The sequence below is a fragment of the Carcharodon carcharias genome, chromosome 34 (genome assembly GCF_017639515.1).
Source record: "Carcharodon carcharias isolate sCarCar2 chromosome 34, sCarCar2.pri, whole genome shotgun sequence".
NCBI lineage: Eukaryota > Metazoa > Chordata > Chondrichthyes > Lamniformes > Lamnidae > Carcharodon > Carcharodon carcharias.
Window position 1 is genome coordinate 21,319,694 of NC_054500.1, and position 26,995 is coordinate 21,346,688.

General features: G+C 46.6%; 1 protein-coding gene across 1 annotated transcript in view; it reads left to right on the top strand.

The window, feature by feature from the left end:
* The window catches only part of dpf1 (D4, zinc and double PHD fingers family 1), a 66,362-nt gene that overhangs the window by 23,928 nt on the left and 15,439 nt on the right, over window positions 1-26,995 (top strand). The window contains exons 3-8 of the mRNA XM_041179303.1: window positions 637-744; window positions 6,463-6,590; window positions 6,891-6,980; window positions 7,791-7,869; window positions 8,654-8,785; window positions 19,862-19,990. Of these exons, the coding sequence (XP_041035237.1) occupies window positions 637-744; window positions 6,463-6,590; window positions 6,891-6,980; window positions 7,791-7,869; window positions 8,654-8,785; window positions 19,862-19,990 (666 nt within the window). The remainder of the gene's footprint in view (window positions 1-636; window positions 745-6,462; window positions 6,591-6,890; window positions 6,981-7,790; window positions 7,870-8,653; window positions 8,786-19,861; window positions 19,991-26,995) is intronic.

Consider the following 26,995-nt stretch of genomic DNA (forward strand, 5'->3'; position numbering starts at 1 on the left):
TTCACGACCACCAGACACCTCAAAGTGCTCTACAGCCAGTGGGGTGCCTTTTTGAAGTGTAGTCGCTGTTGTAAACGTAGGAAAGGCAGCACCCAATTTGCGCACAGCAAGATCCCACCAACTGCAGTGTGACAATGACCAGATCATTTTTTTTTTTCTTCGTGTGTGATGTGGGTTGACAGGCCCCAAGTCACCAGGGAGGGCTCCCCTGCTCTTCTTCAAAACGACGCCACGGGATCTTTTACCTCCATCCGAGCAGGCAGGTGGAGCCTCGGTTTGACATCTCATCCGAAGGTCGGCGCCTCTGACCGTGCAGCATCCCCCCCTCGGTACTGCGCTGGGAGTGTCAACCTGGGTTTTTGCCCCTGGAGTGGGATTTGAATCTTGTGACTCTGAGGCGAGCGTGAGCATGGCTGACGAGGCCAAATGGAGACCAGGCACACTTCAACCTGCCTCCTCGGGCTATGGGCACAGATCCTGCGTGGCACAGTGCACAGGAAGAGTACAAAGTGCAGCTGCGCCTCAATAGACAGGGTAACCAAAACAAATAGAGCTGTGCACATTTTCTCTCTGTCATATACCTTGGTCGTTCCAAAATATCTTAACCTCATTGGCTTGGCTGCTTGTTTCCTGTAGGATTGGCCCCGGGACAGTTATACACCTACCCAGCTCGATGTTGGCGGAAGAAGAGACGCCTCAATATCCTGGAAGACCCAAGGCTAAGACCCTGCGAAATTAAACTCGGTAAAAGAGGTTTTTCCTTCCTCACTATTTGATCATTCCTCTAATTCGGGGGAAAATGATTGGATTGAATGCATTTTTCGAGAGTATATTTTGTCCAGACAGGGTTTAGAGTTGCCAACCCTCCAGGATTGGCCTGGAGTCTCCAGGAATTGAAAGATCAGTCTCCAGGACGCAGCCTTGTGCAACCCTGGAGAGAAATCATCGGGACGTTCAAAAAGATTGTTTTTCTTCTCATTTTCTTTGAACATCTCTCTTTACCAGATTTATAATATTGAAAATGAGGGGAGAAAAGGCTGTTTGGCTGACAGTCCACCATCATCCAATTCGATAATGAGTCTTTTTGCTTTCCAATTGGCGTACGAAGGCTGTACGTCATGTGTGTTGGCCGGCTGTTGGCTGGAACATGAGGGCAAGTCATATTCCAGGAATGCATTTAATCACAGTTGGGAACCCTAATAGGGGGCAAACAAATATTGGTGCTGAGCTGGTTGCTAGGGAACACCTCAGGCCTAGTGTGATTTCTTTGTAACGTTTGTAGTTAAATAATCACACATATGCTTCTCTTGTACAAAAAGTATAATAAGAAGAATCTTGTGGGACGTGCACTTCCTGTTGCCGTGACCTTTGACCGTGCTTTCTGCGAACATTTACCATTGTAAGTTGCTATGTCAACAGTCACGTTGTAGTTACAGTCTTTGGCCATTAGATGACGCTGGAGCAATTTCCCGAAGCCTCTTTCTCAACTTTGTCGCCATCTTGGAGTCTCTTCAAGAAAACATCAACCAATTGTGGCCAATTTCCTCGTACACCTAGGCCCAGGTTTACGTCCCCAGGTCGGGTTCGAAGAGTCAGGAGATTTCCCGGCTCGTCATACCTCAGCTTTAAAAATGGCCGCCCGCAGGTCGAATTTTTGGTTGGGGGGGGGTGGTGGGGTTAAGAGCTGAAATAGGAGTTGGCGGCAGGAGACTCCAGAATGAGTGTGGAGGCTGCTGGGTGCAAGACTGGCCTCTGTGCTCCAGCACTGTGTTTAAATAAATAAAAAGTATTTTTTTCATCCATTCATGGGATGTAGGCATCACTGACTAGGCCAGCATTTATTGCCCTTCCCTAATTGCCCTTGTTTAGAGGGCATTTTTAAGAATCAACCACATTGCTGTGGGTCTGGAGTCACACGTAGGCCAGACCAGGTAAGAATGGCAGATTTCCTTCCCTAAAGGACATTAGTGAACCAGATGGGTTTTTACAACAATCGACAATGGTTCATGACATTATTAGACTTTTAATTAACATCCCTCACGTTTGGCTAGACCAGGTAAAGATGGCAGATTTCCTTCCCCAAAGGACATTAGTGAACCAGATGGGTTTTTTTTTAAAACAAGTGATTATATTTGTCATGGTCAGTATTGCTGAGACTAGCTTTCAATTCCAGATTTCTTATTAATTGAATTCAAATTCCACCAACTGCTAAGGTGGGATTTGAACCTGTGTTCCTAGAACATTAGCTTGGGCCTCTGGATTACAGTGACATGACCCTTACACCACCCTCTTGCCCTATAAAAGGATAAGAAACTGAGGTGGGTAGATGGAACTCAGATTCAGATCTGCCATGATTTAGCTGAATGGTGGAACAGTATAGAGGAGGGCCAGTTAGCTCAGCTGGATAGATGACTAGAGTGTAATGTAAAATGACACCAACAGCACAGGTTCAATCCCTGTACCACCCATGGCAGTCCTGTCTCCTCAGCTTGCCACACACTTGCAGAGTGGTGCTCCTCAAGCTACAAGTAGCCAAAATGTCTCTAATGGAGAGAGATGCCTATTGACTTTTCGGACCGTGGCTAGATTGTTAAGGCACAGCCAATGATAAATGCTGAGCTGCTCAAACCCCAAAGGGAAACGAGAAACAACTGTTTTACAATTTGTATAAATTTCAAGATGCGTGCTTTGAATTCAGTAGTAATAAGGCCACTGAGTCATATAGGTTTCTTACAAAACTAAATTAAACCTTTATTAATAGAAGCAATTATTTTAAGTACATAGGTCTACAAATTACTACTATGATAATTTCTAAATCCCCCAATCAATCTAACTCCCAGTTACACTTTCGTTAAGGTAACAGTAAGACACATAGATTTTAAGAGACCCAGGCAAAGAAACATGACACCCTGAGCAATCCAATTCAAGGTGAATTTTCTTAACTTCAGTTCTTTGTAGACAGCAGCTAGAGGCGTAGGTGCTGGAGACTTTTTCACACTTGTTTTAGATCTTAGAATTCCTGCCCTTACACACAGCCTTCTCTCCTTTATAAATATTTTCCCCTTTGAATGCAAATTCCCATTGATTCAGTATGCCTTTGGACTTTACCTCTGTAATAATAAAATCTATCAAAGTACTAGTTTTACCAGTAATCTGTGGGAAAAATAAACACACTGTTTCTTAACTTCTTCTGGCTAGGGGTAATATTTCACCCCTCCTTTGCGATCAATCTAGCCTGGTTTATTTAAAAATGTAAATGGTCCCTTTACCCCTATGTCTACCGATTTAACATTTCAAACCTAGCTTATCTTCTGATACATCAAAGCCTTCAGACCAGCTGCCTTTAATTCAATTAAGTCACACACACACACACACACACACACACACACACACAGACATTGACACCAGCCCCACTAGTACTCTACTTTACAATAAATTCCGATAACATTATGAAAATTACTATATCTTTCTGACAGATACATACAGTATGGAGGGGCTGAATGGCCTCTTCCTGTACCTATGATTACTTCAACCATGAAGACAGGGAAATGGGGGATGGGAAACCAGTTGCAATGGCCTCCTTTGGTATATGGTTTGTTCCCACCGTTCTACTGTGGGACATTATTTCCCAGTTTCTGTTCTTTCCGGAACATTCTGAGCCTGATTTTGTCCTCTGTCAGCAGAGGGGATGGTGGACGAGTGATAATTCAGGCAATTTCTTATTGATTAGTCTGCAACAGGGCCAGACATGAAGCGGAAACCTAGTGACTCGTAGACCCAAAGTCCACCTGCTCCGGTCACGCATGTTACACTCTCCACACTCTTTTCTTTGGGCTGGTTCTTACTTTGATTCCCCACAGATTCGGACTTGCATGTGACCTGGGCTCTGGGAAATTGAAGTTTAGGGAGTTGCAGGGATGGGTCAGAATAGGAGCAAAGGGGACAAAAATTCTCGTGAGGCTCGGATCATTTGGCAGCTTTTTCTCAAGCCTTAAGGTGGAGAGGGTGAAGAAGCAAAGAGACATGATTCCCAGGAAAGGGAAAATGTTGGGATGGTTCTGGAAAGAGATGAGAGTGGGTCAAGCCCTACCTTCCCTGTAAGAGGATAAAATAACCACAGCAGAAAAGGCTGGCGAGAAAAGAGAAGGTTAAGGGGTCTTTAAACTTATGAAAGGGTGGATGTAGGGAAAATATTTCCATTTGTGTGCAGGACAAAACCACAAATATAAGATGGCCACTAATAATTCCATTAAGAAATTCAGCAGAAATGTCTTTACCCAGAGAGTGTGAAGGCATTGGAGAGAGAGAGCAGAAAAGGTTCATGAGGATGATCCCAGGGATGAGGAACTTCAGTTACGTGGATAGATTGGAGAGGTTGGGACTGTTTCCCTTGGAGAAGAGAAGGCTGAGAGGAGATTTGATAAGAGGTGTTCAAAATCATGAGGGGGCTGGACAGAATAGAGGAGGAGAGACTGTTCCCATTGGTGGAAGGATCGAGAACCAGCGGGCACAGATTTAAGGTAATTGGCAAAAGAAGCAGTGGTGACATGAGGAGAAACTTTCTCACACGGCGAGTGGTTAGGATCTGGAATACTCCACCGGGGAGTGTGGTGGAGGCAGATTCAATTGAGGCTTTCAAGAGAGAATTGGATTATTATTTGAAAAGGAAGAATAAGCAGGGTTATGGGGAAAAGGCAGAGGAATGGCACTGGGTGAATTGCTCATTCAGAGAGCCAGCACAGACACTACAGGCTGAATGGCCTTGATCTGTGATTCTGTGGTGAGAATGTGGGACTCACTAGCATAGGGAGTGGTTGAGGCGAATAGTATTGATGCATTTAGGGAGAAACTGGATAAACACACGGAGGAGAAAGGAATAGACGAATATGGTGTGGGGCTGGTGGGTGAGGGCCTTTTGGGAGCATAAACACCAGCATGGACCCGTTGGGCCGAAGGGCTGTTTCCTGTGCTGGAGATTCTACGTAAGGCTGGTGCTGTAACTTTAAGATCCTCCGGCAGTTACATCAGGAGTAACAAGAGCCAAGTGGTTTAGCAAAATCATTGACGAATCCATTTGATTGATGAACCATCTAATCTTCAGATGAGTCTTTTAGTTTCTAATTGATCAGCTCTCTCTTCAGATTGAAATCCAGTAGCTTGTTGGAATCGGGTAGTTGTCACCCCTTTAAGAGTCACTGATTGGCCGTAATGATTTCCCTCACCTCCCCCCTGGGACCGGACTAATAACCAATCTGTCATTTAATTAATGGGCAGTGAATTAGCACCTCATCCCCACTGACTGACTGCGAGTTAAGAGTTCACGTTTAAAGGTGAGGTGGTCAGGAATGACAGTCTCTGGAGCACTGCTTGCATTCAGCAGCAGAAGCCCTTGCTGAGCACGTTATGAAAGTGGGTTGTAATTCTTTTCCCCTATCCTCCCACAGCCCCCGTCTCCACTCCAGCAGTCTTCTCTTATGCATCGGAATACACTTCCGCAGACCGCACCTTCCTGCCTCTCCTGTGACTGCTAAGACAGTTGGCAGGTTTTTTACACTGGGGGTTGGTGACATCACCTTCTGTGCTTTTTGCTGTCACAAGCTCAGGACATCCCCAGAGGGGGTTCCAACCTAACACTGAGGGCAACTTTAGCTCTGTGCTTTAGCCGCTAACAGGCCGAGGCCTAGCAGTTACTACTAAGGCCTTTCTCGTCTGTGCTGCTGCATCCGCACTAAGTGTGGTTATCAAACCCCCCCATCCCCATCTCTGTAGCCTCCTCCAGCCCTACAATGTTTCGAGATCTTTGCAATCCTCTAATTCTGACCTCTTGCACATCCCCCGATTATAATCGCTCTGCCATTGACGGATGTGCCATCAGCTGCCTAGGCCTTACAATCTAATCGAATGGTGGAGCAGGCTTGAGGGGCTTTTTTTAAAAATTCATTCATGGGATGTGGGCATATCCAGCTTTTATGGCCCATCCCTAATAACTGAGTGGTTTCCTGGGCCATTTCAGAGGGTAGTCTAAGAGTCATGCACATCACTGTGGGTCTGGAGTCATGTGTAGGCCAGAATGGCTGAATTCCTTCCCCAAAGGGGCAAAGTGAACCAGATGGGTTTTACAACAATTCAGTAATTACATGGTCATCATTACTGAAACTAGCTTTTAATTCTGAGTTTATTTAATGAATTGAATTTAACTTCCTCAGCTACCATGGTGGGATTTGAACTCATGTCTCAGGATCATTAGTTTCACCCTATGGAGTATTAGCCCAGTAACATAGCCATTATGCTATCATATCCCAAGGCCTCCTCCTGTTCCTTTCAGGATGGGTTCATGAACACCTTGTCCCCATGGCGATCTCAGTGGTAACGCCCAATCAGAGTGACACCTGAAAGTTAGGACCAGGCCAGAGGTCATCGCCATGGCGTCCAATGCTTTCTCTTCTTGCTGTCTTTGTTCAGATACCGAGGTGGCTCTAAAGAAGGAGGGGTTGTTACCTGAAGGACCGGCGTTGGAAGCTCTTCTGTGCGCGGAGGCGGTGGAGAAGAAGGCCGAGACGAAAGACGAGGAGAGTATCAGTGAATGTCAGGTAGGCACAAAAGATGGGGGTGGATGATTGGTGACCTGACAATCCTGGCAGTCAAGAATCATCCAATCGGTTGAAGGATAGACTGTTCGCTTTACAATTGGCCGTGGGGGTGAGGGGGTGGGTGCCTTAGGATGATTGACATGTCATTTGACCAATGGTGAGAGTGGGCTGGTTGGCCTGATGTGGGTGGGGGGGGGGGAGGGGAGGGGGGGTCATGTGATGATACCTCCAGGAATTCATCCAATCAAAGTTGGCCGCACTGACTGTCAACAATATTCTCAAACCTGTGTTTCTTCACAGAGAATTTTGGCGAGTGATTTTCCTCATGAAATCGAGGCAGATGATCTGGAGGAAGACACACCAAAGCGGAAAAATAAAACCAAAGGAAGAGTAAGTTGTTCCTCTTTTTAAAAAAAAACGTATATTTCCACATGTAGCTCTGTTCTTGGGGTGAGGGGGAGGGGCATCTGGGGTCAACCCTGTCAATGAGTCATAGGGTAAATTCTGTTGGGATTTTTGGGCGACTATTGAGTGGGAGAGACGATGAAGTAAATCTAGAAGCCTCGACACCCGTTTTGAGGGGAATAAATTTGCAAGGGCTGTGAGGAAAGAGCAGGAGACGTGAGACTAATTAGATAGCTCTCGCAAAGAGCCAGCACAAGCACGATGGGCCGAATGGCCTATTTCAGTGCTGTCAGATTCCTATAAGTCTCTAAGGATTACACGTTGAGGCTTAAGGTGATAGAATCACAGAATGATACACAGACCATTCAGCCCATCGGGCCTGTGCTGGCTCTTTGGAAGAGCTATCCAATCAGTCCCACTCGTCCCTCCTCTTCCCCGATAGCTGTGCAAATTTTTTGCCCTTCAAGTTTTTAACCAATTCCTTTTTGGGAAGTTACTATTGAATCTGCTTCCACTGCCCTTTGAGGCAGCACATTCCAGATCACAACAACTCACTGCGTTTAAAAAAAAATGTTCCCCTTCTCTCGGCTGTGACTCTGTTGCCATTTGCCCTCAAGCTCGTGCCCTCTGGCTACTAACCCCTGTACCCTCTGGAAACGGTTTCTCCTCATTTACTCCATCAAGTCCCTTCATAATCTTGAACATCTAGTAAACCTCTCCTCAAGACTCCAAGGAGAGTGTGTCGGACAACAGCGAGGTGATGGTAACTCTCGGCCTTTCTGCTCTCTCTTCCAGACATGTGGCATCGGAGGAATGCGCAAGAGACAAGAGCCAACATCCCTGGAAGACAGAGACAAACCGTATGTGTGCGACAGTAAGTAGATTCCATTAACAGAGGGGACCATCGCTCAAAAATCACCCTTTCCAACTACAGGGCATTCCAAAGCAGTTTATCGTCAATGCAGTGTATTTTTAAAGTGTGGTTCCTGTTGGAAACACAGCAGCCAATTTGCTCACAGCAAGCTCCCTCCAACAGCAATGTGATAAATGACCAGGTAAACTGTTTTTTGTGATGTTGATTGAGGGTAAATATTGGCCAGGACACCAGGGAGAACTGCCCCCTGCTCTTATATACAAACAGAAAATGCTGGAAACACTCAGCAGGCCTGATAGCATCTGTGGAGAGAGAAACAGGGGTTAATTGAACAAGAGTCATACAGACTCAAAATGTCAACTCTGTTTCTCTCTCCACAGATGCTGCTGACTTTTCCCAGCATTTTCTGTTTTTATTTCAGATTTCCAGCATCCGCAGTATTTTGCTGTTACCCCATTCTGTTCTACTTCCCCCGCCCCCCGGGGGAGAGCAGACGGGATCTTGGTTTAACGTTTCCTCTGAAAGGCAGCACCTCTGACAGTGCAGCCCTCCCTCAGTCCAGTCGGAGCGTCGACCCGGCTTTTGTGCTCAAGCCGCTGGAGTGGGGCTGGAACCCACGACTCCCTGACTCTGAGCTCTCCCCACCGAGCCACAGTCAAAGTCAGCGAAAAAGATGAAGTTGCAGTGCGGAGGGAGGTTGGCTTGTTCCTGGTGGGTTTTGTTTTGCAGTGTCGGGGGCAACTAACGCCCTCTCCATCTCTCTCGCTCCTTTTCTGTGTCACAGTCTGCGGGAAACGATACAAGAACAGACCAGGCCTGAGTTACCACTACACCCACACTCACCTGGCGGAGGAAGAAGGGGAAGATGAGCTAGAACGACACACTCTGCCCTTCCATCGGAAGAACAACCACAAACGTAAGCTTTAAACACTTTCCTTTGTGTGGGAAAATGTGCTCGTGTGTTGCTCAGTGTGTGGCCATGGGATCGGGCCCCAGTCTTCACATCACAGGGATGGTCACAGCACAGAGGGAGGCCGTTCAGCCCATCATGCCCATGTTGGATGTCTGCAAGAGCTACTCACGTAGTCCCACTCCCCCGCCCTATCTCTGTAGCCCCGTACACTTTGTCCCTTCGGGTGTTTCATCTCTCTCGAATGCCTCAGTTGAATCTGCCTCCTCCACACGCTCGGGCAGTGCATTCCAGACCCTAATCACTCGCTGCATCAAAAAAGTTTTCCTTGTGTCACCTTTCGCTAATCCCTTGAAATCGGTGCCCTCTAGAACTCGGTCCTTCCACCAGTGAGAATGGTCTCTCCCTATCTACTCTGTCCAGACCCCTCATGATTTTGAACACCTCTATCACATCTGCTCTCAACATTCTCTTCACCAAGGAGAACAGGCCCAGCTGCTCCAATCTACCTACGTAACTTCCTCACCTTGAAAATCTTTTCTGCACCTTCTCTAAAGGCTTCACATCCTTCCTAAAGTGCGGTGCCCAGAACTGGACACAATCCTCCAGCTGAGGCTGAATTGTGGTTTTTTTTCCCATAAAGGTTCACCATAAACTCTGCTTTGGTCCTCCCTCTGCCCCTATCGGTGAAACCTTTTGCCCTTTTTGAGCCTTATTCGTGCCCCAGTAGATTAGACTTGCAGCTCTTTCCCTGTGAGGGATATTGATCTTACCTACGCTTGACAGTCATGAGGATCAAAGCATTGTAACTAGGGTTGCCAACTCCATTTGAACATTTTCCTGGAGGTTGACCTCCTGCCTCCAAAGCCCCCTCCCTACCCCACCCCTGCAGTTAGTCACCCACCCGCGCCCACCCTCTTGGTGCCCCGCCTTTCTTCCCACAACCAATTGGAAAGCGAGCCGATTCTTTGTTACCTGATTGGACGATTCGTGACAGCCCGTTAAACAGCCATGTTCCCATCTGAGGCTTTTTTAAATTGAAAAAAAATGAAGATTTTTAAAAGTATAAACGTCTTTTTTATTGCCCCAGCGGATTTTCTCCTGGGATTTGCTTGTTGCAGTATCCTGGAGATTAATTTTCAATTCTTCCGGACTCCAGGACAACCCTGAAGGGGTTGGCAACCACTACACCTGCCTCAACTGGCCATTATGGGTGAGAGAGCATTGATGGTGTGCACTCCTGGGCTCTCCAACTGTGGGGGACATCTCAGTGGGTATTTCTGGCCCTGCCCTTTGCGGGGGTGAGGTTAGCTGGGTGGTTTTTCACCCCTCACCATCTTCCCCCCCACCCCATCCCTAACCCAGGGCTACTCCGGACAATCAACTAGGAAGATAACTTAGCACAGGCCCTGCTTCAGGCCTGGGACTTTCCTGCTCTCTACGACTCCAGGATGGAGACTTTAACTCCCAGCCATTGGACCAACTGTTCAGAAACTTCTTGGGGGTAAAGGCGAGAACAAGTGTCACAGCACTTTTTACTGATCCAGAGCAGAAATGTAAGCTTTCATAAGCAAGAAGGTGCCTCCTGTGTACTGGAACTTACCCTAGATATTTTGTCAACATGTTATCAGGTCACCAGATGAACAGTGAATGCTTTCACAATGAAGATATACACTGGAAGTAGTGTGTGTTGATGCCATATATTCCTGGTCTCTCCAGCTGACAGAGAATGTGATGCTAACAGGTCATATTGTTCAGGCTAAAAGCTACTGTTCAGTATTTATTCAGAGGTAACATTATACAGAATGAAAGAGGAAATGACAGTACTTCACTTGACCTTATCTCATTTGTTCTGAAACAATGATAGCATTACAGTTCTCTTGGGTATGATTAGACCAGGAATCCATGCAAAACTTTTATGGGAAAAATGTTAGTTACCACATGGAGTACAACATTAGTCTTGACCTGTGTATCAATGCAGTAATATGAAGATGATTGCAGAATATGGATGCTAAACTGCTTGCATCTCACTCTTTGATCTGATGTCAGTCAGGTATAATCCAAGGTAAGGGAATATTTTTAACAGTTGAATTGCTTCTTACCGTGACAGACCTGCTGGCTGAGTTGGTTCTGGTACAATCCTCATACACCTAAAAAAAAATCAAAACCACTGCAATGGGTGAAAATCTTTCCTTCCTTGCCCCATCTACCCATTCCCCTGGGTGATGAAGCAGGAGGTTTCATTGTGGTCTGCCTGGTGACTACCACAATCTGGTGGTTAATATTATTTATCATTAGCACTTTCTAATCCTCGTTAAGCACCCGACTGAAGCAGAGGTGAGTCATTCCTTGCATTACATACCTCACATGGTTGTATAGACCTCGAAACAGAATTAAAGATAGCGAAATTCTCTTCCAAATACTAGTCACACAAAGCATTTTAAAATGGTTCCAGTGCTGTTTTACTGTTTCTGCACAAAGCTTTAAGTTGTTAAGAAAAAATATTCTATACTTCCTTTGCTATTGTTGTGAATTTTCTAAATGTGTTTTTTTGTCACCATTTCCCATTCAATTTTACTATGTCAACTGTCACAAGTCGTTCCATGCTCTGGCCACAGGTGTCTCTGGAGTGATGAGTCTTTTACTCTCTAAATCCACCACCCATTTTGCATGTATTATTTAACTAAAAACTACAGGCTAGAATCTAATTGAGGAGTTCGGATGATTTCCCTATCCCTGAGAAATAGGGATTTTCCAACATTATTGTTCCAAAGTCCAGATCGAGCCCTGGGTCTTAGGGTGCTGGACATCCCAGGGTTGAACAGATGAAGGCACCAAAAATTGGCCGTCACTGGTTTATCAAAGAAGAAAATCGACCAGGGTTCCCACTCCCTGTCTGGCCATCATTGTTGAATGCAAAGCCCACTGTGATGGAATTGCCTGCGGACATGCACCCGATCAGTGACCAGGTTACTGAAGGGAATCTGGCTCCTGTGGAAATTCAAGAGATTTCACCTTCTGCAGGGGAGGGAAGTGGCAAAAAAAGCACTATTTTTAGAATTTCTTTGCACTACTTAATTATGCAGATTTTTTTTTCAGAGACCAAATAATATTCCCATTTTGTTCTAGTTCATTAGCATTCATACTTCATTAGGAACTGTCCAGGACTCCAACCACTTCTACGTATTTCTGTTAAATGCTTTCTGTTGATGATTGTTCAGTCTAGCTGTCGAGACAACCTTGCAAACAGCTCTTCAACAGCAACGGATTTGATCTGGAGGAGTATTCCAGGTTCAACTCTCCTTGCCCCCTGCTTTCATCTTCTGTGAGTGCAGATAGAGTGAGGGAGCACCTCAACCTGAGGCTCTTGCTTGTCAGGAATTGGAGATTTGGGTAGGGGTCAGCATGCTCCAATTCATGGTGCTCCCAACAGCCTGACCCATACATCAACACAATTGATAGCCTGACATTTATTTATTCCCTTGTAGGAAGGTTTTGTTGTCTATCCCTAATTGCCCTTGAACAGGCCACTATGGCTTTTCAGAGCCAACCACATTGCTGTGGGTCTGGGGTCACATGTAGGCCAGACCAGGTAAGGACAGCAGATTTCCTTCCCTAAGCGGGGGGTTAGTGAATCAGATGGGTTTTTACAACAATCACTGATAGTTTCATGGCCACCATCACTGAGACTAGCTTTCAATTCCGGATTTATTAATTGAATTGAAATTCCACCCACTGCCCTGGTGGGATTTGAACCCCTGTCCCCAGAGCGTTAGCCTGGGCCTCGGGGTTACCAGTCCAGCAACCTTACCATTGGCACCACCACCTCTCTCAAGGTGTGAGTTTCCACAGAATCCAGCAACTGAGGGACCATTGAATAGAACGTCAGCCACTGAGATCACCTAGTTACACAGACACCACAGTTTGTACCTGGGATCGATCGTGTCCGTGTGTGCAATGTCAGCATTGTCTTTAAAGGGAGACGACGCTTGTTTGTCGCAGTGACGATGAAGAATATCATCTTCATTTCTTCATGCTCGACCCTTGGAGGACAGTGTGAAGTGATGGACAGTTCGAGTTGTGAATGCTCCTTCAATGAGCGTAACCATCATTACACCAGCCCATAAACCACCCTAGAAATCCCCCCCCACTAAATCTCTCCGCCTCTCTCTCCTCCTTTAAATTGCTCCTCAAAACTTAACACTGAAAAAATTTTTGGTCATCTGATCTTATATTTCCTCTTGTGGCTCGGTGTCAATTTTTGTCTGATAATGCTCTGAGAGGATGTTCAAGGCACTATATAAATGCAAGTTTTTGCTGCTGGTGTGTTTTAAAATCGCTCTCAAGCCGCTCTCCTTTCCTATTGCAATGGACACGGTATCCCGTTGTCAAACCCCCTGCGTTGGCATCTCTCCCAGCGTCTGCAGATCCAAGACACACACATATAGAACTGAAAACAGTGAATCAGTCTATTAGCTACTTGCTATGTTCTTGTTAGGAAGGGGGAACTGGAGCGAGACGTGGAAAGTTTTTAAGCTATCATATTGTGGATGTGTATTCCCTGGCCTGGATTTAGTTGACGTGTGACAGTGGGTGTGTGAAACCTTCATACTCTATTGTGGGGGCGGTGTTGGGTGGGGGGTGTTAGCGATGAGGCAAGATTCTCGGTAAAGAGAGAACTTGCATTTCTATAGCGCCTTTCATGACCTCAGGATGTCCCAAAGCGCTTTACTCCCAATGAAAGTCTTCTAATTAATGCTGTCTTTCGGGTTTGGGTGAGACGTTAAACTGAGGCCCCATCTGCCTGCTCAAAATGGATATAAAACATCCCACGACAGTATTGCAAGAAGAGCAGGGGAGTTCTCCTCCACGTCCACCCCTAATATTTATCCCGCAACCAAAAAAAAAATGAAACAGGTTATCCGGTTGTTGTCACGTTGCTGTTTGTGGGAGCTTGCTGTGCGCAAATTGGCTGCTGCCTTTCCTACATTCCAACAGAAAGCCTTGGACTTTGATGGCTGAGAAGCACTTTGGAACATCCCAAGGTGGTGAAGGCACTATCAAAATGCCAGCCCTGCTTTCATTAACAATGGAAAACCAATTAATCCCAGGACGTGGTTGGTGTGGGGCCCCCACTATTTGCTCACAAGAGTCTGGGAGACCATCCAAGGCTTCGGTCTGTTCTGCTGAAGATTAACCTGCAATATTAAGGAGAGAAATATGAAGTTGGGAGGAGGGGTAAGGATCAATAAGCTGGTGTGTGTATTATTTTCCCCTGCCTTGTCTATTTAAAGAGAGACTGAGAAAGAAATTGGATTGCTTTGTTGCCCTGGTTATTCGGTTGGCATGACAACCACTCATCTTGCTCCCTGAAAAATATAAGTGAAGGCCTTAGGCTTAATATTTCTCAGTCCATTTGATAGTTTCAATTAGGGGGAGGCCTGTTTAATGGCTTCCTGTCAAACCCTCTCGCCATTCTCAGCCGAGGGGGGAGGGATTGAGAAAAATATAAGCCTAGGAGAAATTATATTCATCGTGTAATGATCCTTGTTTACGGAACCTCTTTCAAAAAAACGAATAATGATTCCCTTAGCTCTTGACAACGAGGCACCTGAAATCTTATATAAAAGCACGAGGTTTCTGCTGCAAGTCACAATGTGATTACAAACCCTCATCCTTCCTTTGTCTGCCTCGGATTGAGGTGAGATTCTGAATTATTTTTTTCCGAGAGAGAGAGAGAGAGAGAGAGAGAGAGAGAGAGCGCTTCAGCTCCTGATGCTGAATGCAAATGACGTGACACAGTGCAGCAAACAGGAGCGGCTGCTTATAGATTCAACTTCACAAAAAAACCATCCCCGCAGCAATTAAAAATAAAACCCTCCCGTTCCAGAACTTTCCGGCTGTGGTTTTAGCACAATAGCGGTGGAAGGGCCTGTGATTGAGATGTTCCAACATCCATCTTTTCAGGGTCAATATACTCCATCCATTTGGCAAGGTGCGATCGATTCTAATTTATGAAACCTCATAAGATTCTAAACCTCAGGATATGACTATAATGTTGTCTTGTTTTGATCATTAGTCTGATTTACCTTTAAGGTGTTGACCCTTTTTAGTTTATTCATGCTTAGGATCTAGGTGTCGCTGGCTAGACCAGCATTTGTTGCCCATCCCTAATTGCCCTTGAGAAGGTGGTGATGAGCTGCCTTCTTGAACCGCTGCAGTCCCTGTGGTGTAGGTACACCCACAGTGCTGTTAGGGAGGGAGTTCCAGGATTTTGACCCAGCGACAGTGAAGGAATGGCCGATATGTTTCCAAGTCAGGATGGGGAGTGGCTTGGAGGGGAACATCCAGGTGGTGGTGTTCCCATCTATCTGCTGCCCTTGTCCTCCTAGATGGCAGTGTTTGTGGGTTTGGAAGGTGCTGTCTAAGGAGCCTTGTTGAATTCCTGCAGTGCATCTTGTAGATGGTACACACACTGCTGCTACTGTGCATCGGTGGTGGAGGGAGTGAATGTTTGTGAATGTGGTGCCAATCAAGTGGGGCTGCTTTGTCCTGGATGGTGTCGAGCTTCTTGAGTGTTGTTGATATTGCTCCTGAGCTGGACATTTCCTCTAAAGTAACCTGGTTTAAACAGACATTAAAATCACTGAAAACTTGAGAAGTACGTCAGGAAGAATTTCAGGAAAATCTACTTGGAATAATCGTCTTGTAGAGCAGTGGAGATGAAAATCTGTCTCAAGAGTTAGGTACATGAAAGATACATTTAAGGGAAAACCAGATAAACACACAAGGAATAGAAGGATATGCTGATGGGGTGAGATGAAACAGGGGCAGGAGGAAGTTCATGTGGATCAGTTGGGCTGAATGGCCTGTTTCTGTGCTGTAAATTCTGTGTAAGGAGTGAATGGTGTCCCTCGTGTGTATCCGCCTCATGAACTGTGCAATCACAGATGAGAAATAAAGAAATTGGCAACTGCAATCATGGTCGATTTCTGAGATCCAGGCACAAAGCAACAGAGTCACCTTCCATTTATGCTGCTCCTTTCACACACTGAAATGTCTCGGGGTACTTTACGAAGAACAGTAACAGAAGCACAGGAACTGTAACTGTGTGTGAGTGAGCGTGAGCATGAGTGTGAATGTGTATGAGTCTTTGTGAGTGTGTGTGTGTGTGTGTGTGTGTGTGTGAGAGAGTTTGAGACTGTATGATTGTGTGAGACTGTATGAGTGTGAGACTGAATGAGTGTGAGAGACAGTGTGAGACTGTATGAATGTGAGACAGCATGTAAGAGAGCGTGAGACGGTACAAGTGTTTGTGAGAGAGTGTGAGACTGTATGAGTGTGAGAGACAGTGTGAGACTGTGTGAATGTGAAACAGCGTGTGTGAGTGTGAGACTGTATGAGTTTGTGTGAGAGTGTAAAACCGTATGAATGTGAGGCAGTGTGTGAGAGAGCGTGAGACTGTATGAATGTGAGACAGTGTGTGAGAGTGTGAGACTGTATGGGTGTGTGTGTGAGAGAGAGTGTAAGACTGTATGAATGTCAGGCAGTGTGTGAGAGAGTGTGAGACTGAGAGTGTGAGACTGTATGAGTGTTTGAGGGAGGGTGTGAGATTGTGTCTGTGAGAGAGAGGGTGTGAGATTGTGTCAGTGTGTGAGAGAGTGTGAGGGTGTGAGTGTGTGTCTCTTTAAAGGGAGTTTTATATGGTTTGTACAGCAATGTGACCTCCTGCCTTGCTACGAATCAGTGGGTGGTGGCCACTTTGAACCCAGCGAAAGAAGAGAGACAGAGGCAGAAATCACGTCCAGTTCTAAGGCACCTTTCAAAGTCCCAGGACATCCCAAAGTGCTCTCCAGCTAAAGAAATCCTTATGCAGTGAAGCCACTGTTGTAATGTAGGATTGGGTATTGTCTGGTGGCTTCTTACACAGGCTGGATGCTTGCACCCAATTCGTGGAGAGTGAGATGTTGATTCGTGAATCCGAAGAAGCCCCAAAATCAGAACCTCTCTGTTAAATGGGACTTGGTAGAAAAGTTTATCACAGAACCAGCATTGGAACAGCAAAACCGGGTCTTCATTCATGAGACGGAAGTTTCTCATTTGCTTTTGGCTCCCCACACCTGCTGCCACTCACCTTCTACCCCCACATCCTAATCAATAAACAGCGAATTTGCATGAATGAAATGTTCCCTGTGTGATTTATTCTGCGATTGCCTTGGTGATCCTGTGTCAGAATGGAATGAAAGGCTTCCATTGTTTTCTCTATATTGGAAGGAGATGTAAAGGTCACTTTACATTGACTCACGTGAGTGGTTCAGGTCTTTTAATCATACAGAATAGAGTGAGAGTTTCACTCCGCGTGTAGCTGTGCAATACCTGCCCTGGCAGCACGGACTCTGTGTGTGTTATAAAATGGACACAAGCCCAGATTCGCGAGAGCTCTGACCTCCATCTTGTTCTCTCCTTTCCTCAGGACTTCCTGAGGAAGTGAGGTTCCCCCACAAGTCAGAACTGAGTACACAGCATTAGGAACAATTTCGACTAGCGACAGGCTCGCTTAAGAACCTAATTGGATCACTGAAACACCCTGTAACCAATCAAATAGAGCACAGGCCAAGGTCAGCCAACACAGAATGCATGATGGGAAGGGAAAGCCAAGGCCTGGCCCCAGTGAAGTTCCAGTTTGTTTTCCCCTCCCACCCCTTCCACCCAATGAAGATTTATGTAGGGTTATGTCTTCCTGGGAGCGCCTCAAATACCTCACCCAGAAATGGATATTCCTCCTGTGTCAACTTGCTGATCAATAGGCTATTGCACAGTAGAGGCATCACACTGCTCAGTTCAATTTTGATGTACACAGCGAGAAGCAGCTGAAACAGAGCTTTGCTCCCATTGGGTGTCCACACAGACACACGAGGTCCAGCATAAATCACATGAAAACCAACCAGAAGAGGTAACTCAGGTTCAATTCCACCTCCAACCCTAACTGAGATCACAGTATAGGGGCACTGAGGCCAATTATGACCCCTCTTAACAAAACGAATATAGAGACACTGGAGAAGGTGCAAAACAAAAGGATTTGCAAGGATGGTATCAGAACTGAGGTGTTACAACTATGGGGAAAGATTGAATAGGCTGTTTTCTCTAGAAAAGACTGAGAAGTGACCTCATCGAGGTATGCTAAATTCTGAAGCCGTTTGATTGGGTGGAGGAGTTGTTTCCACTTGTGGGGAGACCAGAACAAGGGGCCATAAGTATAAGACAGTCACTAATAAATCCAATCAGGAATTCAGGAGAAATTTCCTTACCCAGAAAATGGGGAGAATGTGGAACTCGCTACCACAGGGAGTAGTTGAGGTGAATAGTATAGATGCACTGAAGGGTGAAACTGGATAAACACACAAAGGAGAAAGGAGTAGAAGGATATGTTGATGGGCTGATGAGATGAAGAGAGGTGGGAGGAGGCTCAAGTGGAGCATAAACACCAGACTGGTGGGCCGAATGGCCTGTGTCTGTAAATCCAATATGACGGCTGAATACGATAAGGGGAGAATGCTGTCTCTCGTGAACTGTGGACTTTAGGACTGGGGAATAAAGGATTTGGGAACTGCCAAAAGTAGCTTCTGAGGGGATACACTAACTTGATAGACTTGGGTTGTTTTCGTTGGAGCAGAGAAGACTGAGGGGCGACCTGATCGAGGTGTACAAGATTATGAGGGGCATGGACAGGGTGGATAGGGAGCAGCTGTTCCCCTTAGTTGAAGGGTCAGTCACAAGGGGGCATAAGTTCAAGATGAGGGGCAGGAGGTTTAGGGGGGGATGTGAGGAAAAACTTTTTTACCCAGAGGGTGGTGTCGGTCTGGAATGCGCTGCCTGGGAGGCTGGTGGAGGCGGGTTGCCTCACATCCTTTAAAAAGTACCTGGATGAGCACTTGGCACCGTCATAACATTCAAGGCTATGGGCCAAGTGCTGGTAAATGGGATTAGGTAGGTAGGCCAGGTGTTTCTCACGTGTCAGGTGCAGACTCGATGGGCCGAAGGGCCTCTTCTGCACTGTGTGATTCTGTGAACTGGAGACGTGCTCATCACAGGCAGGGATTTACTGGCTGGGTCATTGCTAACACCGCATGAAACCCTCATCCCCCAGTGAGGAGCTCGCTCCATCCCGCTGGGGGGAAAGCAGCCATGAAGCAGGGGGAGTCGCGAATCGGAAAGCCACTCACAAAAGCATCGCGCCCCCCCAGCCCCTCCCCCACCGCCACAGCCTTGACGTCTGTGCGAGGCTAGCGATGGCCTTGAAACAAGAGAAAGAACTTGCATTTATGTAGCGCCTTTCACGTCCTCAGGCACTCCCAAAGCACACTGCGGCCAGAGAAGGACTTTTTCTGACAGTGCAGTCACTGTTGTGATGTAGGAAGTGCAGCAGCCAACGTGTGCACAGCAAGATCCCACAAACAGCCATGAGAAAATAACCCGATCGTTTGTCCTTTGGTCACGTTGGTTGAGGGATAACAATTGCCCAGGACACCGGGGAGAACTCCCCGGCTCTGCTTCGAAATAGTGGCCGTGGGATTTTTATATGTGAGCGCAGCAGACAGGGCTTGGGTTTAACCCCTCATTCGCGAAACAGCACATCCAACAGTGCAGCACCCCCCCCCCCACCTCAGAGTACTGCACGGGCAGGGTCCGGCTAGATTATGTACTCAGGCCCCTGGAGTGGGGCTTGAACCCACTGAGTCGGAGGCAAGACAGTGAAGCGAGTGACATTAACGCACTGTCGGAGGGCGTTGAGCGGGGGAGGGGGAGGGGAGGGGGAGGGGAAATAAAGAAACTTTCTGCCAATTTTATTGTGGGGGGGGAGGGGCAGTGCACGGCACTGACCCTTTAAGACAGGGGCCAGCAGCCCGTGAATGGACTCCTGAACTGGAAGTTGGACGCTGTCTGCTTCTGCAGCAAACCTCTTCCCTCTTGCCTGGAAAAGTGTGTTCAGGAGGCTGCAGAGGACATTCCATTGCTCAGGGAATGTAAAGAAGATTTTTGCATCTCTCTCCGTCATATTGACTCTTGCGTAATGTCCTCCAGCTAGGAAGGCTCCCGACGGATCCATCATTCCAAACACCTATTGCGACTTCTGTCTGGGTGGGATTTCTGGAAACAGGAAGACTGGGTGTCCTGAAGATCTGATATCCTGTGCGGATTGTGGACGCTCTGGTGAGTTTGTTTCCCCATTTACTCCGGAGCTTGTGAAGTCATTTTGTTTTCCTATCCTTCTCCACCCAACCCTCCAACCAAACCACCCCCCCGCACCCCATCTCCCTTTGTCCCCGCCATTTCACTCCTACCACCACTCGCACTTTCTCTTTGAACTGGAGGGGGAGTCGGTCCATCCCTGGGATGTGAAGGACCTGTCTCAGAAACCAAGAGGAGTCAAAGCAAAATGAGACATTTTTTTTTAAAAAAAAAACCTCGGCCAATGCTGGAAACACTCGTTCACTGAAATGAGGCGTATCAGGCAGTATCGGCGGAGAGATCGAGAGAGACCAAGTTCGAGAAGAACACTGGTTCGGACTCAGCTGGAGTATTGTGTCCAGTTCTGGGCACCACGCGTTAGGAAGGATGTGAAGGCATTAGAGAGAGCGCAGAAAAGATTGACCAGAACGGTTCCAGGGATGAAGAACTTCAGATATGTGGATAGATTGGAGAAGTTGGGACTGTTCTCCTTGGAGGAGAGAAGGTTGAGAGGAGATTTGACAGAGGTGTTCAAAATCACGAGTGCTCCGGACAGAGTAGCCTAGGGAGGAACTGTTCCCATTGGCGGAAGGATCGAGAATGAGAGGGCGCAGATTTGAGGCGATTGGTAAAAGGAATAAGGTCACACGAGGAGAGACGTTTTCACGCAGTGGGTGGTTAGGATCTGGAATGCCCTGCCTGAGAGTGTGGTGGAGGCAGGTTCAACTGAGGCTTTCAAGAGGGAATTGGATCATTATCTGGAAAGGGAGAATGTGCAGGGTTACGGGGAGAAGGTGGGGAATGGTACTAGCTACATTGGTCATTTGGAGAGCCAGCACAGACATGATGGGCTGAATGGCCCCCTGTACTGTAACCATTCTGTGCTTCTATGGTGTGTGTTTCTGTGCACTGTGTTTCAGAGTGTGTTGATCGAGCCTTGGGACTCTCAGCCCCTTTCCCAGCCCCCAGTGTTGAAAAACATGTCTTCACTTTGGCTCTGTGTGTGTTGCCCTGTTTTAACATCTTTGAATAATAAACAAGAATAACTTGCATTTAGATAGCACCTTTGATGACCAGGGGACATCCAAAAGGGCTTTGCAGTCAATGAAGCAATTTTTAAAAAAAATTCAGCCACTGTTGTAATGTCGGAAACACAGTTGCCAATTTGTGCGCAGCAAGCTCCCACAATCAGCAGTCTGGTGATGAGCAAACCATCTGATTTTTAGCGATGCTGGATTGATGGGTAAATATTGGCTCCAGGACACCCCAGGGGTTGTTGTAGGGGGAGGGGGAATCTCCCTCCTGCTCTTCTTCAAAATAGTGGCCATGGGATCTGTTACATCCACCTGAGAGGGCAGGCGGACCCCAGTTTAGAGCTGTTCAGCTCTCCCCCCTGGTGAGGACTAAAAAGATGCACAAAGCATTCCTCCAGAATCCTGCCCAGTCCACCATTGGTCAGATGTGAATTTAGGCAACTGCTGATTGTTGCAGGAATCACAGATGAACCCAACTGTTGTTACCGATGCAATTGGTAAAGCGGAATTATTTAAAATTCCCAGAAGGAAAACCTTAAACAACTGTCATAACCTATAATTTTAAGTGTTATGTTTGAGATGCGACTCTAAATTTAGGAATCAGTTCTCGAGGTTTTACTTTAGACTAAATAAAACATTTTATTAATTTATACAGGTTAAAATATAATATATGTATACATGGCTACAAATTACTACTATCATAACTTTTAACAAATTCCCAAACTAATCTCCATTAAGGCAACAGCAACTCATAGACTTAACCAGGCACCAGGCAAAGCATTTTCACCTTACAAATTCAAAATGAGGTTCTTTTCACTTTGGTTCCTGTAGAGCCAGTTGGAGGCTTACAGCTGCCTTTTGATCTCTCATTGACTCTGCCCTACACACCCGAAAACTACTGAAGTTATACCTACCACCACTGATTGAATTCAAATTCTCATTGCCTCGTCAGCCTTTTTGAACTTCACCTTTTGACAATGAAACACCTTTCATAGTCCCAATCTTTTTTAGTAATATAAACATTTTGCTTGGTAGCTGCTAGAAAGGTGTCAGTTTTCACTCCAATTCTTGATGCTCTATTCAAAAAATGCAATGCACTCTAACTCTCTTAAATCTCAAAACTGGTGCACATCAAAGCACCCAGACCAGCCGGCTTTAATCCAATTAAGACACACCCACAGACTAAACCTCTGTTTGAAAAGAAAAATATTTTCCATAGTATTACATAATTAATAGCTTCATGACACCAACTTCCACACTTTGCATTGACCCTACTGAAGGGTGATGCAGGGCTGGAAGGGCTGAATGGCCTGCTCATGTTCCTCCTTGGTAACTGGGCAGTATTGTTGGCTGATTCCCACCCTCTCCTACTTCTACCTCAGAGGTACTGAGGCCAGTTGCTGCTCCCACCACCACCACGGGGTGTGTGTGGGAAGTTCGCTACTGTATGAGATGGGGCATTTTGCATGGAGAGATGAAGAACGTGAAATGTTTTTTCCCTAAAGTTATGATTTGTACCGTTCTCCAAAGTGTTAATTTAATAGTGGGTAAAATTTGCTGTCAGAATGATGTCAACTTCAGGAAATTCCTGTCACCTCCATGTGCTGCAAACAGGAAATGTATTTGGCAAATCGCTGGGTGAGGCCACCATTTTTGTGGATTATGTTGTAGTTACAGCACAAAAACAGACAGTACACACACTGCTGCCAGTGTGTGTCGGTGGTGGAGGGAGTGAATGTTTGTGGATGGGGTGCCAATCAAGCGGACTGCTTTGTTCTGGACGGTGTCGAGCTTCTTGAGTGTTGTGGGAGCTGCACTCATCCAGGCAAGCGGAGAGTATTCCATCACACTCCTGACTTGTAGATGGTGAACAGGCTTTGGGGAGTCAGGAGGTGAGTTACTCGCTGCAGGATTCCCAGTCTCTGACCTGCTCTTGTAGCCACGGTATCTATGCTGTTGGTTCAGTCAAGTTTCTGGTCAATGGTAACCCCCAGGATGTTGGCAGTGGGGGATTCAACGACAGTAATGCCACTGAACATCAAGGGGGGATGGCTCGATTCTCTCTTGGTGGAGATGGTCATTGCCTGGCACTTGTGTGGCGTGAATGTGTAGAAGAGTGGGCTGAAAGTGGGGGGGGAGGGTACTTCAAGGAGCTGCACAATATGCAATATGCGCCCCTGTAAACAAAAGCGTGTGAGTGAGTAAAAATAAGCTTCCAGTATTCTACCCTTCACCGCTCGGCTATCCCAGTTTTGACATGATAGCAGAGGCCAGTTTCCTAAATATCTGTTGGGTATATCAGAGATGAGTTATGGTTGGCTCTCCCTCATTTTTTGGGGGAGACGCTGACCAAGAGTGAACTTTGCGAAGAAGAATGATCACACCACCAGGGCGCTGTTGCATTTTGACTTGGGTAGGGTAGGAGCGAGGGGTACAGTGGGCACTGAGCCAATGGCGCTTTGTGTTGGTGTCCTTGCTGCAGGAGTTTAATCCCCCCACTGCGATACACTTTCAATGCCCCAAATTCATTTTCGCTTTTAATGTGATTTGCAGCCTTCGGATGGATGTGATTCATTATATTTCAGCGGCAGCAGAGAGTCTGTATCAGCAATAAACTCACTGAGGAAATGCAGCAAATCTGCAGACATGAACAAACTCACTGGGCCGCAGTAATTGAAGCAATGGCTTTCTGAGCAATCCACCGACACAGGATTGGAAAATGATCACGTGTCAGGATTCTCACAATGCAGAAAACTCCTCATCGCTTTCCTTTCACGGCCCAACCTCCGGATTTTTCCGATGGGCAGGTAGATGCTGATTCTCAACCCTGCCCCCAAGACCAAAGGAAGATTAAGCCTTTGTTCGTATATTTTAAAAGGGAAGACGTAGAGAGGTGTTCCACTTGTGGGAGGGACAAAAACTAGAGGCCTTCAATATATGACAGTCGCTAATAAATCTGAGCCCGAAGAAACCTCTTTACCCAGAGAGCGGTGAGAATGTGGAGCTCACTCCCACAGGGAGTGGTCGAGGTGAATAGGATAGATACATTTAAGGGGAAGCTGGATAAACACATGAGGGAGAAATGAATAGAAGGAGATGCTGATGGGGCTGGAGGAAGTCGAGTGGGAGGAGGCTTGTGTGAAACATATAAACACCATCATGGGTCAGTAGGGCTTAATGGCCTGTTCTTGTGCTGCAAATTCAATGTAAAAGCAGCCAAACTGGTCAAGACACCACAAGTGAGTGAGGGGTGAGTGTGTGCTATCAACTTTCCTTCGTGATGTCAGAGAGCTGTGATAGAATCACAGGATGGTTCCAACACAGGAGGCCATTCAGCCCATTGTGTCCATGCCAGCCCTCTGCTAGGGCAACTCACCCAGTCCCACTACCCACCCCTTTCCCTGTCACCATGCAATTTTTTTTCCCTTTAAAGAGCTTATCCAATTCCCTTTTGAATGCCACAATTCAATCTACCTCCACCACTGTCCGGCTGTGCACTCACCGTGTATAAAAAGGTTTCTCCCCCCCCACCTCATGATGCTGTTGGTTCTATTATCAATCATCATAAATCCACTCCTCTGGCTCTTGACCCTTCTGCCAATGGGGAACAGCCTCTCCCTATCCACTCGATCCCGAGACCTCATGACTTTGAGCACCCTTATCAACTGTCCCCTCCAAGGAAAGCAATTCCAGCTTCTCCAATCTTTATTCCTTCATGGGATGTGGGCCTCACTGGCAAGACCAGCATTTGTTGCCCATCTCTAATTGCCCTTGAACTGAGTGGCTTGCTCGGCCATTTCAGAGGGGCAGTTAAAAGTCAGCCACATTACTGTGGGTCTGGAGTCACATGTAGGCCAGACCAGGTAAGGATGGCAGATTTCCTTCCCTAAAGGACAGTAGTAAACCAGATAGGTTTTTACAACAATCGATGATAGTTTCCTGGTCTGCATTTGAGATTAGCTTTCAACTGCAGATTTTAACTATTAAGTTTAAATTCCACCAACTGCCCTGATGGGATTGGAACCTGTGTCTGCAGGTTGCTAATGTAGTAACATTACCACTAAGCCACCACTTTCCCCCCTAATTCTAGCTACATAACTGAACTCCCACACCTCTGGGACCAGTCCCGTGAATCTTTTCTGCACCCACTCTAAAGGCTTCACTTCCTTCCTAAAGTGTGGCGCCCAGAATTGGACTCAATCCTCCGGTTAAGGCGGAACCAGTGTCTTATAAAGGTTCACCATAACCTCCTTACTTGATCACACTGCAGAAAATCAGCCAGAGAAATGGCTGCTGTCAACAGCTGTAGTGAACCATTGCAGGTGGTTAAACAGGTTAACCAGAGCTACCCAGGGAGACACCAGTAGTGTAGCGTGTTAAATCAGTTAGGGCTTCCCATTCTGTCACAGGTAGTCACACCTGAAGCTGTTCCTGTTTACCACCAGATGGCATTTTGAAGATCAGAACCCCATATTCGTAGTTACAACAACGTGCATTCACGTAGCGCTTTTAACTCTGTAAACCCGTCCTGCGAACATTAAATCGAAGAAGGCCTGACACTGTGCCAGATAAGGAGATGTTAGGATGGGTGATCAAAAGCTTGGTCAAAGGGGTAGGTTTTAAGGTGCATCTTAAATGAGGAAGGAGAGGTAGAAAGATTTGGGGAGGGAATTCCAGAGCTTGGGGCCCAGGCAGCTGAAGGCACGGCCGCCAGTGGTGGAGCGATTAAAATCAGGGACGCTCAAGAGGCCGGAATTAGAGGAACGCAGAGATCCCGGAGGGCTGTTGGGCTGGAGGAGGTCCCAGAGATGACCTGGGCTGGCTGGAGGGGGAGGCCATGGAGGAATTAAAAAACAAGGAGGTGAATTTTAAGATTTGAGGGGAACACCACTCGCTCTCCCTGAGGAAAAATTTGCTTCATCCTGACTGTTCTTGAGCAATGTCATGGGGGAACGCGCAGTCTTAATAATAGTTTCGACCATTTTGTGCAGTCTCCTTCCCCTTTAAGAATTTCCTTTAAAGGAATGTGATTTAAAACATACGCTTATTGCACACGGAGGGTATGACATGTTGAAGTACTTAAAGGAGTATTGTTTTATGATCATTTAATTCACAAAGGCTGATCAAACGTCTGGCTGGTTTATGGAATAGGCATCCCTGAAATAAAGTCATTCTTGGATTTCTCTCCCTGTTTTCTGGAGTTAATTATGTGAGATTAAATCTTTTAAAAAAAATAATTATTCGGAAAAGCCCAGCAAGGGACCAAGCAATGAGCAACAGCGCAGAATCTGTGGAAGGGGTTAGCTCCTGTACAACTGTTTCAGATCAAATCAGACGAACGTTTGAATGGGTTTTGTTTTGTTTTATGTAACGGAGCAAGGCAACCCAAGCTGGGTAGGCATCATCTGGAATCCTCAGCCTAAATTCCTTGGAAGGATTGTGCCAAGAGCAGGTCCATGCCACAGAATCCCAGAGCAAAACAGCACAGAAAGAGGGCGTTCGGCCGATTGTGCCTGTGCTGGCTCATCGGAAGAGCTATCCACTTCATCCCACTCCCCCTGTCCTTAGCACCCCCCCCCCACCAATAGCCCTGCAAATTCTCCCCCCCAGCAAGCCAGTTTTATTTGCTCCTGTGATGTGGATAAGACTGAAACAGCTACATTTACTGCTTTATCCTCACATGGTAGTGAGAACTTGAGCGTTTTAACACTGTCAGCTGCACCACTGTAGAGCCAGTAGCAGTCTTGCCTCTGAGTGGCAATGTTCTGGGTTCAAGTCCCACTCTGGGGTTTGAGCACAGAGATTCCAGGCTGACACTCCAATGGAGCGCTGAGGGGGTGCTGCACTGTCGGAGGTGCTGTCTTTTGGTTGAGATGTTAAACTGAGGCCCCTGCTGCCTGCTCGGGTGTAGGTAAAAGATCCCGTGTGCACTGTTTCGAAGAAGATCAGGGGA